This window comes from Mesoplodon densirostris, chromosome 5 (genome assembly GCF_025265405.1).
Source record: "Mesoplodon densirostris isolate mMesDen1 chromosome 5, mMesDen1 primary haplotype, whole genome shotgun sequence".
Classification (NCBI taxonomy): domain Eukaryota; kingdom Metazoa; phylum Chordata; class Mammalia; order Artiodactyla; family Ziphiidae; genus Mesoplodon; species Mesoplodon densirostris.
This window is the reverse complement of record NC_082665.1, coordinates 106,141,748-106,154,783: the sequence shown is the minus strand read 5'-3', so window position 1 is coordinate 106,154,783 and position 13,036 is coordinate 106,141,748. Positions and strand designations below refer to the sequence as shown.

The 13,036-nt window shown below is 40.7% G+C and overlaps 1 protein-coding gene across 5 annotated transcripts in view; it reads right to left on the bottom strand.

The window, feature by feature from the left end:
• YEATS2 (YEATS domain containing 2) overlaps nt 1-13,036 on the bottom strand; it is a 111,863-nt gene that overhangs the window by 10,784 nt on the left and 88,043 nt on the right. For 2 of the 5 annotated variants that reach the window (XM_060099205.1, XM_060099207.1), the window contains exons 20-23: nt 11,928-12,104; nt 10,888-11,074; nt 5,220-5,348; nt 4,633-4,731 (exon numbers count right to left, since the gene is read on the bottom strand). In XM_060099205.1, the coding sequence (XP_059955188.1) occupies nt 4,633-4,731; nt 5,220-5,348; nt 10,888-11,074; nt 11,928-12,104 (592 nt within the window). The remainder of the gene's footprint in view (nt 1-4,632; nt 4,732-5,219; nt 5,349-10,887; nt 11,075-11,927; nt 12,105-13,036) is intronic. The other 3 variants (XM_060099206.1, XM_060099209.1, XM_060099210.1) reach the window with 2 other exon arrangements.

Below are 13,036 nucleotides of genomic sequence, written 5' to 3'. Positions count from 1 at the left end.
TGGGGGCTTCCCTGGTGGCACAGTGGTTGAGAGTCCGCCTGCCGATGCAGGGGACACGGGTTTGTGCCCCGGGCCGGGAAGATCCCACATGCGGCTAGGCCCGTGAGCCATGGCCGCTGAGCCTGCGCGTCCGTAGCCTGTGCTCCGCAACAGGAGAGGCCACAAAAGTGAGAGGCCCACGTACCAGAAAAAATAAATAAATAAATAAAATAAAATAAAATACAAAGCTGGCCTGTTCTAAGTTCTAATATCCTTTTGCTTATCATCTCTCCAGCTAAGTTTATCAACTTTTAGCATTATCTTAGTGTTCTAAGACACAGGGCAAAAAGCAAAAATCAGATATGTTGTGCTTGGAAAAATCCAAGCTAATCACATGCATCTTTTAATATCACCAAATCTACTGATGGAAGAGAGCAATGTCTCAGGAGCATTGTCTTCCTTTACTTTCACAGTTTTCTTTGATCAAAATACTGTGAACACACACTCGCTGCTTCTGTATCAGCGTCCCTGCCTTCAATCTCTTCCCTAACAACCCATTTTGTACATGAGCACCAGAAAAATTTCCTAAAGGACCGTGTGTCATTTTCCTACTCAACATCCTTCAATAGTTTCATAAAAGCAAGGGTCTACAAATGAGATCTACTAGTGCATCTTCCCTTTTTTTTGATGCATAACTTGCATAAAATGCACAAATACTAAGGGTACAGTTTGATAAATTTTACCTATGTATTCATCCATGTACCCATCACTCCAATCTAAATAGAGTATTTCCACTACTCAACCTGGCTCCCTTACGCTTTTGGCATTCTTTCCTGCCAAAGATAACCACCTTTTGTCCACTTTAAATTTCATATAACTGGAATCATACTGTGCTACCCTTTTGTGTCAGCATCTTTTTAGCTATTAAAAATAACAATGTAATGGACATGCTTGTATATGTCTTTGGGTGGACATACACATGCGTTTCCTAGCAGTGTATCTGCTGATAGGGCAGATATATGCGTTTCCTAGAAGTGTATCTGATGATAGGGCAGATATATGTTTAAATTTATTAGAAACTGCCAAACTGATTTCCAATGTAATTATATCCATTTGTAGTCCCATGAGCAGTGTATGTGAGTTCCAGTTGCTTCACATCTTTGCCAACACTTAGTAATGTCAGTTCTTTTCATTTTGGTGATAGAATAGTATCTCACTATGGTTTTAACTTGCATTCCCTTGATGACTGATGAGGTTGAACAACTTTTCATTTCCTTATGAGATATTTCAGTATCCTCTTCTGTGAAGTACCTGTTTACATTTCTTGCTCTTTAAAAAAAATTAGTGTCAGTCTTTTTCATATTGATTTTTAGGTCTGTGTATATTCTGAACAGAACTCCTTTGTCAGATATATCAATTACAAATTATCTTCCAGGATGTGCCTTGATTTTCACTCTTAATTTTGTCCCTCTAATAAAATGAGGTCCCTAGTGTTAATAAAGTCTAATTTATCAATCTTTTCTTTTATGGCTAGCTTTCTTGTGTGCTCTTTGCCCAAGGTCATGAAGATATTCTCATATTCTTTTAGAAGCTTTATTGTTTTACCTTCACATTTAGTCTATGATCCAATTCAAATTAATTTCTGTTTATGGTGTAAGGCAGGGGCCAAGTTTTGTTGTTTCCCCAAATGGATATATCCAATTAACTCAGCTCTATTTATTGAAAAGAACATCCTTTCCCTACTGAGTTTGTCATAAATCAGTTGACTATATATGCGTGAGTCTATTTCTGGGCTCTTTTTTCTGTTCAATTATTATTTTTGTTTCTTTAAAAAAATTTTATTTTTAAACAATTTTTAAAGGTTATTTTCCATTTGCAGTTATTACAAAATATTGGCTATATTCCCTGTGTTGTACAATACATCCTTTGAGCTTATCTTACAACCAATAGTTTGTACCTCCCACTACCCCACCCCTATATTCTGTCTATTCTTGAACCAATACTACACTATCTCAATTACTGTAGCTTTACAGTATATATATATCTGGTGGCCCAAGTCCCCTGGCTTTTTGTTCTTCAAGACTGTCTTAGCTACTCTAGGCCTTGCATTCCCATATACATTTTAGATTTAGCTTGTCAATTTCTACACAAGCACAAAAACAACAATGTCGGGATTCTGACTGGGACTGTATTGAATCTATGTCATTTGGGGGGAGGATTAATAACATATCAGGTCTTTCAGTAAATTAATATAATTAAATAATAGATTTATAATTATTTATAATTTATTATATTTATAATGGTATATCCTTCCATTTATTTAGATCTTTTAAATTTCTCTCAGAAATGTTTAGTGGGTTGTTAGCAGTTGATTTCTATATAGAAATCAAAATGGCTTTTGTATGTATACAGACTTGTTTTGAGTGACCTTGCTAATTTCACCATTAGCAATACATCTTCCCCCAACCCCTAGTGATTCCAAGACTTCAAAAAACAAAAGGAAGGCCTCAGAAAAAGTTCAGATACTCTAGTTCTATAGGTGCAAGCATAGTCATTTTATTTACTTATTTATTTGGCCACACTGCATGGCTTGCAGGTTCCTAGTTTCCCAACCAGGGATTAAACCCAGGCAATGGCAGTGAAAGCGCCTAGCCCTAACCACTGGATCTCCAGGGAATTCCCGCAAGTATATTCACTTTAATCTGGCACGCAAACAATTACAAAATTATATAATCAGCATATTCAGGTTGGGATAGCTATTCTACTGGAGAAATGAAAACATATGCTGAGACTTACATATAATAGCCCCAAACTGGAAATAACCCTAATCTCCACTAACAGGAGAAAGGATAAACAAATTATGGTATACCCATCCATCCCTACAATGTGGAATACTACTCACCAACAACATGGTTGAATCTCAAAAACATTGCAGTGAGTGAATGAAATCAGACACAAAAGAATGTATGTACTTCCATTCACATAAAGTTTAAAAATAGACACAACTGGGCTTCCCTGGTGGTGCAGTGGTTGAGAGTCCGCCTGCTGATGCAGGAGACACGGGTTCGTGCCCCGGTCTGGGAAGATCCCACATGCCGCGGAGCGGCTAGGCCCGTGAGCCATGGCCTCTGAGCCTGCGCGTCTGGAGCCTGTGCTCCGCAACGGGAGAGGCCACAACAGTGAGAGGCCCGTGTACCACAAAAAAAAAATAAAATAAAATAAAAATAGACACAACGAATCTATCATAATAGAAATTGGAACAGTGGTTGCCTATATGGGATGGGAATTGACTGGAAGGGGGCACAAGGTGATGGAAATTTCTATAGCTTGAATGCTATATTGATTACTTGGGTTTATGCATTTGTCAAAACTTATCAAATGGTATGCTTACTATCTTTGCACTTCACTACACAAACTTTTCCTCAATTAAAATCAAAACAGAGATGCTCTGGCCCCAGTCCAAAATTAATTGAATCAGCATCTGTATGAGGAAGGCCTATGATATATACCTACTGCTGAGAAGAAACGCTGGTCTAGATTAATATCAGTTCTTTCATCAGGACTAGCTAACTTTTCCTATAAGGAACTAATCAGTAAATATTTTAGGTTTTGTGGGCCATATGATCTCAGCTAGAACTACTCAACTCTTGAGGTTGCAGGGCACCCATGGACAGTGTGTAAATGAAGGGGCATGGCCATGTGCTCATTAGAACGTGAGCAGCAGACTGCAGTCAGCCAAGCCTTGCTTTAGATGGTCATGCTGTCAGTTCCAAATCCATCTCCTCACAAGACTATTATGAGAGATCCTGGCATGCCTGAAAAGTATTCCAAATTCTGACTGTACTGCTTTCTAGTTTTCTAGACTTGGGAAGTATGGACTTAGTATCTCCAAACTTCAGTTTCCTCATTTGCAAAATGGGCGTAATAGCTGTCCTAAAGTACTGTGATAAGTAGTGATATATATATAAAGCAGCTAGCATGGTGCCTAGTACACTTTAGGCTCTTACACATGGTAGCTGTCATTATTGTAGATGTTACAAATGTCAAAATGTGTTGTTAACCCACTGCACTATTTCCATCTACTCAACAGTCAGAAATGTCCCCACTGCCAGCTGCCAAGGTCTGGCCCTACCTACAGCTCCTTTACCGCAACTACATACCCCAGATGAGTCCCTTTAATTGGTCTACTCCCCCAAACAAACCCTCTGAGTCTTTGTCTCTACTGTTCCCTTAATCTGGCATGCCCCTTGACCCCTCCACAGCTAAAAATGCTTCACTCTAAAGTCCAGGTTATAATCCGTGCCCCATACAAAGTGCTACACAAAAGTGCTACCCACCTCCACACCCCCAGCTTCCCTGACCGGACATCCTAGATTGAAATACTTCAGCATTCATTTTCCAGATCACTTACCCTGCATGTATCAATCATTGCTTGCTGTCTACTGCAACTCTCTTCAACCTGATTCTAAGTTCTTGGAGGGCAGAAATGATGCTTTATACATCTCTGTATTTCCCTTAATGTCAAGTCTATATATAAACACTCTACATATTTTTGAAGTGACTGATTCACGGATGCTGAAATTCAAGGGAGTCCTATTACAGTAACGTCTTGCACAAAACTTCTGGGCAAATACACTGTGGGAAACGACATACCTTTTGTAACAGCTGCTGGAGCAGAGCTGGGGACAACTGGAGTTGGGGCAGCTACAGGCAAAATGGCGGGCGACTTGTTGGTAGGAAATGACTGAACCACTAACAGGCAAAAAAGGAGGGGAAGAGATAAGAAATAGAGAAATTAGTTTAATGAAAATGATCTAACTCCCAGGTGGTAGCCCCTCTGTAGGCTACTAGCACAAAAACAATTTCAGTACAACAGATATGGTCCTTTTTCAATACAGTGATTGACAAGGTGGCTGTTTACTATTAGTACCAGGGTAAGTGAGCTGGTATCTTCAACTGTGGAAATGGGGGCTTGTCACTAAACTCAGAAAATAAAAATCCAATTAACCTGCACTCTTATAAATGCTTAAAATGTACCCACCCTACTCAAGAAATGGGCAGTTATTCAGAAGTCACTGGATCATTTGGGTTTTACTTTCAGTCCTAGAGGTGGTGCCAGGGAGTATGGTGACAGCTCAAGGGCAGGCTAAAAAAGGGAGCAGCGGCCACCAAGTGACGGAATTCAGACTTTCCCACCAGACAGACCCAAAGACAACCACACCCACAGGTGAAGAACTCACCTTTATTCACAGGCATCAGTATAGTCTGCACACCTCCAGATGTGTTTACACTGAGTGGTTTGAGCTGGCTGGGGATTGTCAGGACAGCCTGCTGGGGATTGGACTGACTGGAGTGAATCTTTAACAATCCTAAAATAAGTTGGAAGATAAGGCCAAGCTGAAGATCAGATGCTTCCTTGAAGTTCATGCCCTCTTCAGCATTCATATTTTCTCACAGGAGGACATTCTTAGGACAGTTACCCTTGCAATAAAGAAAGAGCTGGAAGCATGAGGAAATGCATGCAGCTGATTTCTCAATGAAGCAATGATGCAACAATAGTGATTTATTTTTACCCTGCTATCATAAAGTAATATAAAAATTTTTGGAAAAGTGGGAATAATAGAAAAGAGAGAAGTCACCCAGAGTCCTACTGCAGAGACAACCAGTATCATCATTTTGAGATAGTTCTTTTCCATGTTTGTTTTTTATGACAATTTATTTGTTTTGTATATAGCTGTGATATGTACAAACTGGATGTAAAATTTTGTATTTTGATTTGGATAACTGTCATTTTCCTACTTAAAAACCTTCTCTGGCTCTGGACTGCCTAGAGAATGTTTCCAAAATTAGTCAAAGCATTCAGAGTCCTTTTTTTTTTTTTTTGCGGTACGCGGGCCTCTCACTGTTGTGGCCTCTCCTGTTGCGGAGCACAGGCTCCGGACGTGCAGGCTCAGCGGCCACGGCCCAGCATGTGGGATCTTCCCGGGCCGGGGCACGAACCCGTGTCCCCTGCATCAGCAGGCGGACTCTCAACCACTGCGCCACCAGGGAAGCCCCCAGAGTCCATTTTAATCTGGTCCTAATTTATCTGCATCTCCTTTACAACAACCTTTACATATCTAATACTTCAGTCTGTCTACTCACCATATCTTATAATTTCCTATCTCTGTGCAGCCTTTATTTTTCAAACCAGATATTCTCCACTTATTTTAGAAAGGGTCATCCTTTCCCACTTTGCTTTAAAAGAATTTCCATACTCCCATTTCCATTATAAAACTATTCTAGACATTCAGAGGGCCAGTAAAAAAGTAACAAAAAGAGAGTACACAAGATACAACACAAACACATATTATAACAACTACTTAAAAACAGCGACAGACAGGACTTCCCTGGTGGCGCAGTGGTTGAGATTCCGAGCTCCCAATGCAGGGGGCCCGGGTTCGATCCCTGGTCGGGGAGCTAGATCCCACATGTATGCTGCAGCTAGGATTTCACGTTATGCAACCAAGGAGCCTGCCTGCTGCAACTAAGACTTGACGCAGCCAAGTTAATTAATTATTAATTATTTTTTAAAAACAGCGACAGAGGCTAAAGAAACTTTAAGGCACTGGAATGCAGTTAGCTTGAGTTAAGAAAAGGAATAGTCTTGGGCTTCCCTGGTGGCGCAGTGGTTGAGAGTCCGCCTGCTGATGCAGGCGACATGGGTTCGTGCCCCAGTCCGGGAAGATCCCACATGCCGCGGAGCGGCTGGGCCCGTGAGCCATGGCCGCTGAGCCTACATGTCCGGAGCCTGTGCTCCGCAGCAGGAGAGGCTACAACAGTGAGAGGCCCACGTACCGCAAAAAAAAAAAAAAAAAAAAGAAAAGGAATAGTCTTAAATACTTTCAAGAACAAAGCCTTAAATAAACAAGAAAATCGTTCTTTGGAACAGATGAGTGTTAGGTCAGTCAAGTAGTAATTACTTAACTGAGATGTGCCCTCCAAGGGTACAACAATGACCTGGTTTCTTCGTATTTTTAAAATTCTTATTTCTATCAAAACATTACATGCTCATCAGTTGAAAAGTAAAAAAGTGCTAAAAGCCATATAATTAAAAATAGCCATCCTTTGCTCCAGCTCCCTGTCTTCATCTGGTTCCCCAGTAGCATACACTTTTAACCCTTTGGTGTTTAATACTTATCTCAGCATTTTTTCAAAGAATGTGTATATTGTAGGCCTTGATTCATTTTGATGTTACACACTGACTCACTATTAAGGTAGATAAGCATTGTAAGGCATTTATACCCGCTCTTCCCTCTCCTCCAATATTGGTCTCTATTGATCCAAAGAATATCATGATGCTATGACTCGATCTCATTTTCTGGAGTTAATAATTTCCTTCTTTTTCATTTGCTCATTTAGTTCTCCTTCAACGTCTTACTAAAGTCTTCCCATGTCCTTCAAAAACGCTATAAATCACCCTTTATACAGTTCTCCATATGGTCAAACCTCCTAAATAATTTACAGTTCCATTTTTAAAGTAAGAGCTATCCTTCCTGGGACTCTCTGATATGCTACAATTTGGACTGTTGCTTTCTAGGCCTGCTGCAAAGCCTTCATTCGGGGAGCGCACAGTTACCCTGGGAATTCCCTTTGCCTTCCTCTCTATTTTTGTCCTCTTTCTTGGTCTACACCTCTTCACTCTGGTGAAACATGCATTTTTAGTTATGTTTTGAGACAAGGTCATAGAAAATACATTTGAAACGCCCTGTCAGAAAATATTTCTACCCTCATATTCAGTAAAGATCTGGCCAACTACAGAATTCTAGACTACAAGAATTCCCCCCTAGAATTTTGAAAAGCAATATTCTAGCTTCCAGCACTGCTACTGAGAAGCCCAATGATAATGTAATTTCTAAACTTTTCTGTTTATTTTTCTGACAGCTTTTCAGATCTTGTCCTTGTCACTGGTGTTCGGATTTCATGAACAAACTGTGCCTTCATGTGAGCCACCTTTCACTCATTGTGCTGGACACTGTGCCTCTTGAATCTGGAAGTTCATGCCCTTCAATTTGGGGATAAACTGTTTCATTTCTTGGATCATCTCTTTCCCGTTATTTTCTGTTTTCTTTCTGGAACTCCGTTTAGTCTCATGTTGCCAGGGCTCCCTAATACATCATCAAAGTTTCTTTCTTAGTGTCTACTTCTTGGTCTATTCCCTACTTCCACCTTGTGCCCCATAGTTTAGTCTAAATGCTGTAGCCAGTGACCTGTTAAAAGGAAAAGGCAGCTCGTGTTACTCCTTAGCTGAAGGAGTTCTCTTGAACTACCCAGTGGGTTCTCTTGAAGTAAAAATCAATGTTCTTACAGTGACCTACAAAGGCCCTATGTGATTTGGCCCCCATCACTGACTTTACCTCCTAGTTCTCTTTCCCTTGCTTACTCTGCTCTAGTCACAATGGCAATCTTGTTCAAAACAGTTTGTAATGCACACAAAAAATTTAATTGAAAAATTAAAGGTTATACCTCAATTTAAAAAAAAAGGATACACACACACACACACACACACACACACACACACAATGGTCAGTAGAAAACAGTTTGATTCTCTTATGAAAATAATATACAGAAAGTTTCATCAGCAGTATCTCAGAAAACTAGAACTTAAAGCAAGAGACTTCATTTAAAAATCAGAAAAAAGGAGGGCATTCATTTCTTAAACTAGTAATTCCTTCTATTTCTACAATTTCTACTCCAGTGCTAACCCAATACCTCTAAACATTCAGTTAGCAGAGAACAAGCACTCCCCATATAAAAACTTGGTCGATTTTAACTGGGAGGTAGAAATCATGGGAAAAATAAACCAGCCTTAATCTTTTGGTCTCTATCCAAAAAGCAAACAAAACATAGGGGCTTGATTTAGACTCATGTATGGAATCTAGTGATGATTGATAGTAAGAAGAAGAACAACAAGAATATCCACAATCTTTTTTTTTAATACCCAAGAATCGTTAAGATGATTTATTTATAGACCAAAACGCTCACAAGCCTGTGCTTTTATTTTAGCAAACTACATGCAGTAACACTGAAGAATACCCACAATCTTTATGCAGAAGTAGTAAGGTATGTGTGTGTATGTATTTATGTTTGTGTGTGTGTGTATGTATATACATGTGTGTATGATATATATATCATATATATATTACCGATACTCAGTTTTTTTCTGTATACCAGTGCCAGTTGGTAAACTATTATTAATCTGCAACAAGGCAATACAGATACTGAGTGTTCAAAAGTTTTGTAACAGTTTGACTTTGTTGTGATATTTTTATTGTATTTTACAGAAGTATCTGTCTGTACTAGATTATAGTAAAACACAGTTGACCTTTCAAGTTTGAGAAGTAATGCTGTATATTATATCAGCCCCTGGCATCTGGGACAGTACAATGTAATCAAACACATTAATATTTGTGGCAAAAGATGAATATTCATATTAAGTAGTATAAACAGCCTGTCAATGGAGGTCAGATTCCACCCTAAAATTCATTATGGGGAAAAACAACAATAAACAAACCTTTGGTTTTCACAGCTTTTTGGATTTCAGAATTTCAGATAAGGGAATGTGGACTAACAACAACGATGACACTAAAAATGATAACAGCAGCAATTATTTATATAATGGCAACTACATGTCAGACGGTATCCTAAGCATTTTTATATTAACTCATTTAATCGTCTCAACTTTATGAGGTAGATATTAGGCAATCTGGCTCCAGGATTTGTGCTCTATGTTACCCAAAGAAGTAAAAGGCACACTCTTCCAGGGCCATTCAGGGTGGGCAGAGAAAGGATACATCTTACCAAAGCTCAAGCATGTCATTCTAACACTACCCAATATAATAACTACTGTTAAAAATCATGTCTTGGGGCTTCCCTGGTGGCACAGTGGCTGAGAATCCGCCTGCCAATGCAGGGGACATGGGTTCGAGCCCTGGTCCAGGAAGATCCCACATGCCGCGGAGCAACTAAGCCTGTGCACCACAACTACTGAGCCTGCGTGTCACAACTACTGAAGCCCTCGCGTCTAGAGCCTGTGCTCTGCAACAAGAGAAGCTACCGCAATGAGAAGCCCGCACACTGCAACGAAGAGTAGCCCCTGCTCGCCACAACTAGAGAAAGCCCGCGCACAGCAACGAAGACCCAACACAGCCAAAAATAAATAACAAATTTATTTTTTTTAAAAAATCATGTCTTGGGCTTCCCTGGTGGCGCAGTGGTTGAGAGTCTGCCTGCTAATGCGGGGGACACGGGTTCGGGCCCTGGTCTGGGAGGATCCCACATGCCACGGAGCGACTGGGCCTGTGAGCCACAACTACTGAGCCTGCGCGTCTGGAGCCTGTGCTCTGCAGCAGGAGAGGCCGTGATAGTGAGAGGCCCGTGCACCGCGATGGAGAGTGGCCCCCGCTTGCCACAACTGGAGGAAGCCCTCGCACAGAAACGAAGACCCAACACAGGGAAAAATGAATAAATAAATAAATAAATAATAATTTTAAAAAAAATCATGTCTTGGAGTCAACAATGCTAATTTAATTTTATATACTTTGTTTATGAAAGCAAAAAGAAATGTATGATGTTTTACCATGAGTTCCATGCAAAACTGCTGATAAATACCCAGAAGAGTTCCAGATGGCTAATGTTTTATTGTATCAGTTAAGAATTGTTATTCAATCCATAAAAACATTTCAGACTTGAAAATTTACACCTAGATTTTAAATAAGAGTAATTCATCTAAAAGGCAACTATATGGAAAATGCTGCCAAATTAATGATTTTTAAGAATTTATTATTAAAAACTGTTATTATGTAAGACCTTCCACAAATACTCTAGCCCAAAGAAGGGAGCGAGAAATAATATTATGGTACAACTGACCTGATACTGTGGCCTTTCCAGAGATGGGGTTTGGTGTGGACACCAGGGACGTAGCACTGATGACAGAGGGGGCAGCAGCCTTGCAGGGTCCCATGGTGGCTGGGCTCACACACACTTGCTGCTGCCCAGAAGTTTTCATTACAGAAGTCACAGTAGACGATGAACTGGGAGCTGTTCCTTCCGACTGCTAACCCACAGGACCAGAAATAATAGATATTAAGAAGAAAGTACTGTAACTTAGAACAGTGACTGCCATGTAGCATACCCAATAAATATTAGCTATTACCTATTATTAGCTACCTATTCAATGTCATGCCATTTAAAAAGACTGCTTCTCTAGTCTGGTGGTTCCTACACTTTCAGATTTCACGGACCAGGAAATTTTCTAAATTTTAAAGCAAGGAGCTATCATAGGATTACCACATTAAAAAAATTCACCACCTATATCACTTTATAAAGGATATTTCAACACCCCCCCCATAAGAGGACATAATCTCAGAATGTAAAAATGGAATAATATGAGCTTTATTAAAAACTCACTATAGGGCTTCCCTGGTGGTGCAGTGGTTAAGAATCTGCCTGCCAATACAGGGGACATGGGTTCAAGCCCTGGTCCGGGAAGATCCCACATGCCGCAGAACAACTAAGCCTGTGCGCCACAACTACTGAGCCTGTGTTCTAGAGCCCATGGAGCCACAACTACTGGCCCGCATGCTGCAATTACTGAAGCCCAGTTGCCTAGAGCCTGTGCTCTGCAACAAGAGAAGCCGCTGCAATAAGAAGCCCGTGCACCGCAATGAAGAGTAGCCCCCGCTCGCTGCAACTAGAGAAAGCCGGCGAGCAGCAACGAAGACACAATGCAGCCAAAAATAAATAAATAAAATAAATAAATTAAAATAAAATGGTGAATTTTATGGTATGTGAATTATATTTGAATTTTTAAAAAAGTAATATGGCCCAATAGTGTGCCTGATGAATATCTTACATTTTTACTGCTTTTATGCTTCATTATGGTTGTCCACTATCATGCTACCTCTCACCTGTTGCGCAGGACCATTTGCTGAGAGGGCTACAGCTGGGGAACTGGCAGTTGTAATAACTCCTCCTGCTACCCTCAACATTGTGGTTCCAGGCTTTGAGAGTTGTGAGGTGGCTGGCACAGACTTCAATGTGCTATCAGATATTTTCATTAGAGATGCCTGTGCCCCCGGGGCCGCCTGCAGAAATAAAATGGATTGGAGTAATAAGTTACCCTGGTTAATAGGCATAATTTAATCCTTACCTACATACACCCCTCAAATAGTGCATCCCCAAGAAAGTCTTGCTAATTAAAACTATATGAAGGGGACTTCCCTGGTGGAACAGTGGTTAAGAATCCGCCTGCCAATGCAGGGGACACGGGTTTGAGCCCTGGTCCGGGAAGATCCCACATGCCGCGGAGCAACTAAGCCCATGCACCACAACTACTGAGCCTGAGCTCTAGAGCCCATGAGCCACAACTACCAAGCCCACGTGCCACAACTACTGAAGCCCATACACCTAGAGCCTGTGCTCTGCAACAAGAGAAGCCACTGCAATGAGAAGTCCGTGCACCACAACAAAGAGTAGCCCCCGCCTGCTGCAACTAGAGAAAGCCCGTGCACAGCAACAAAGACCCAACACAGCCAAAAATAAAGAAAAATAACAAAAACAAAGAATAATCAATACACATATGGGTAAATCTCAGAAACATTCTGTTCAACAATAGAAGCTAACATAAAAGACTATATACTATATAATTTTGTTGATATGAAGTTCAAGAACAGACAAAAGCTAATCTATGGGGCTTCCCTGGTGGCTCAGTAGCTGAGAATCTGCCTGCCAATGCAGGGGACACGGGTTCGATCCCTGGTCTGGAAAGATCCCACACACTGCAGAGCAACTAAGCCCGTGTGCCACAACTATTGAGCCTGTGTGCCGCAACTACTGAAGCCCGGGCGCCTAGAGCCCGTGCTCCGCAACAATAAGAAGCCTGCGCACCACAACAAAGAGTAGCCCCCACTTACCACAACTAGAGAAAGCCCGCGTGCAGCCACGAAGACCCAACTCAGCCAAAAATAAATAAATAAAATAAATAATTTAAAAAAAATCTAATCTATGGTGACAGAAA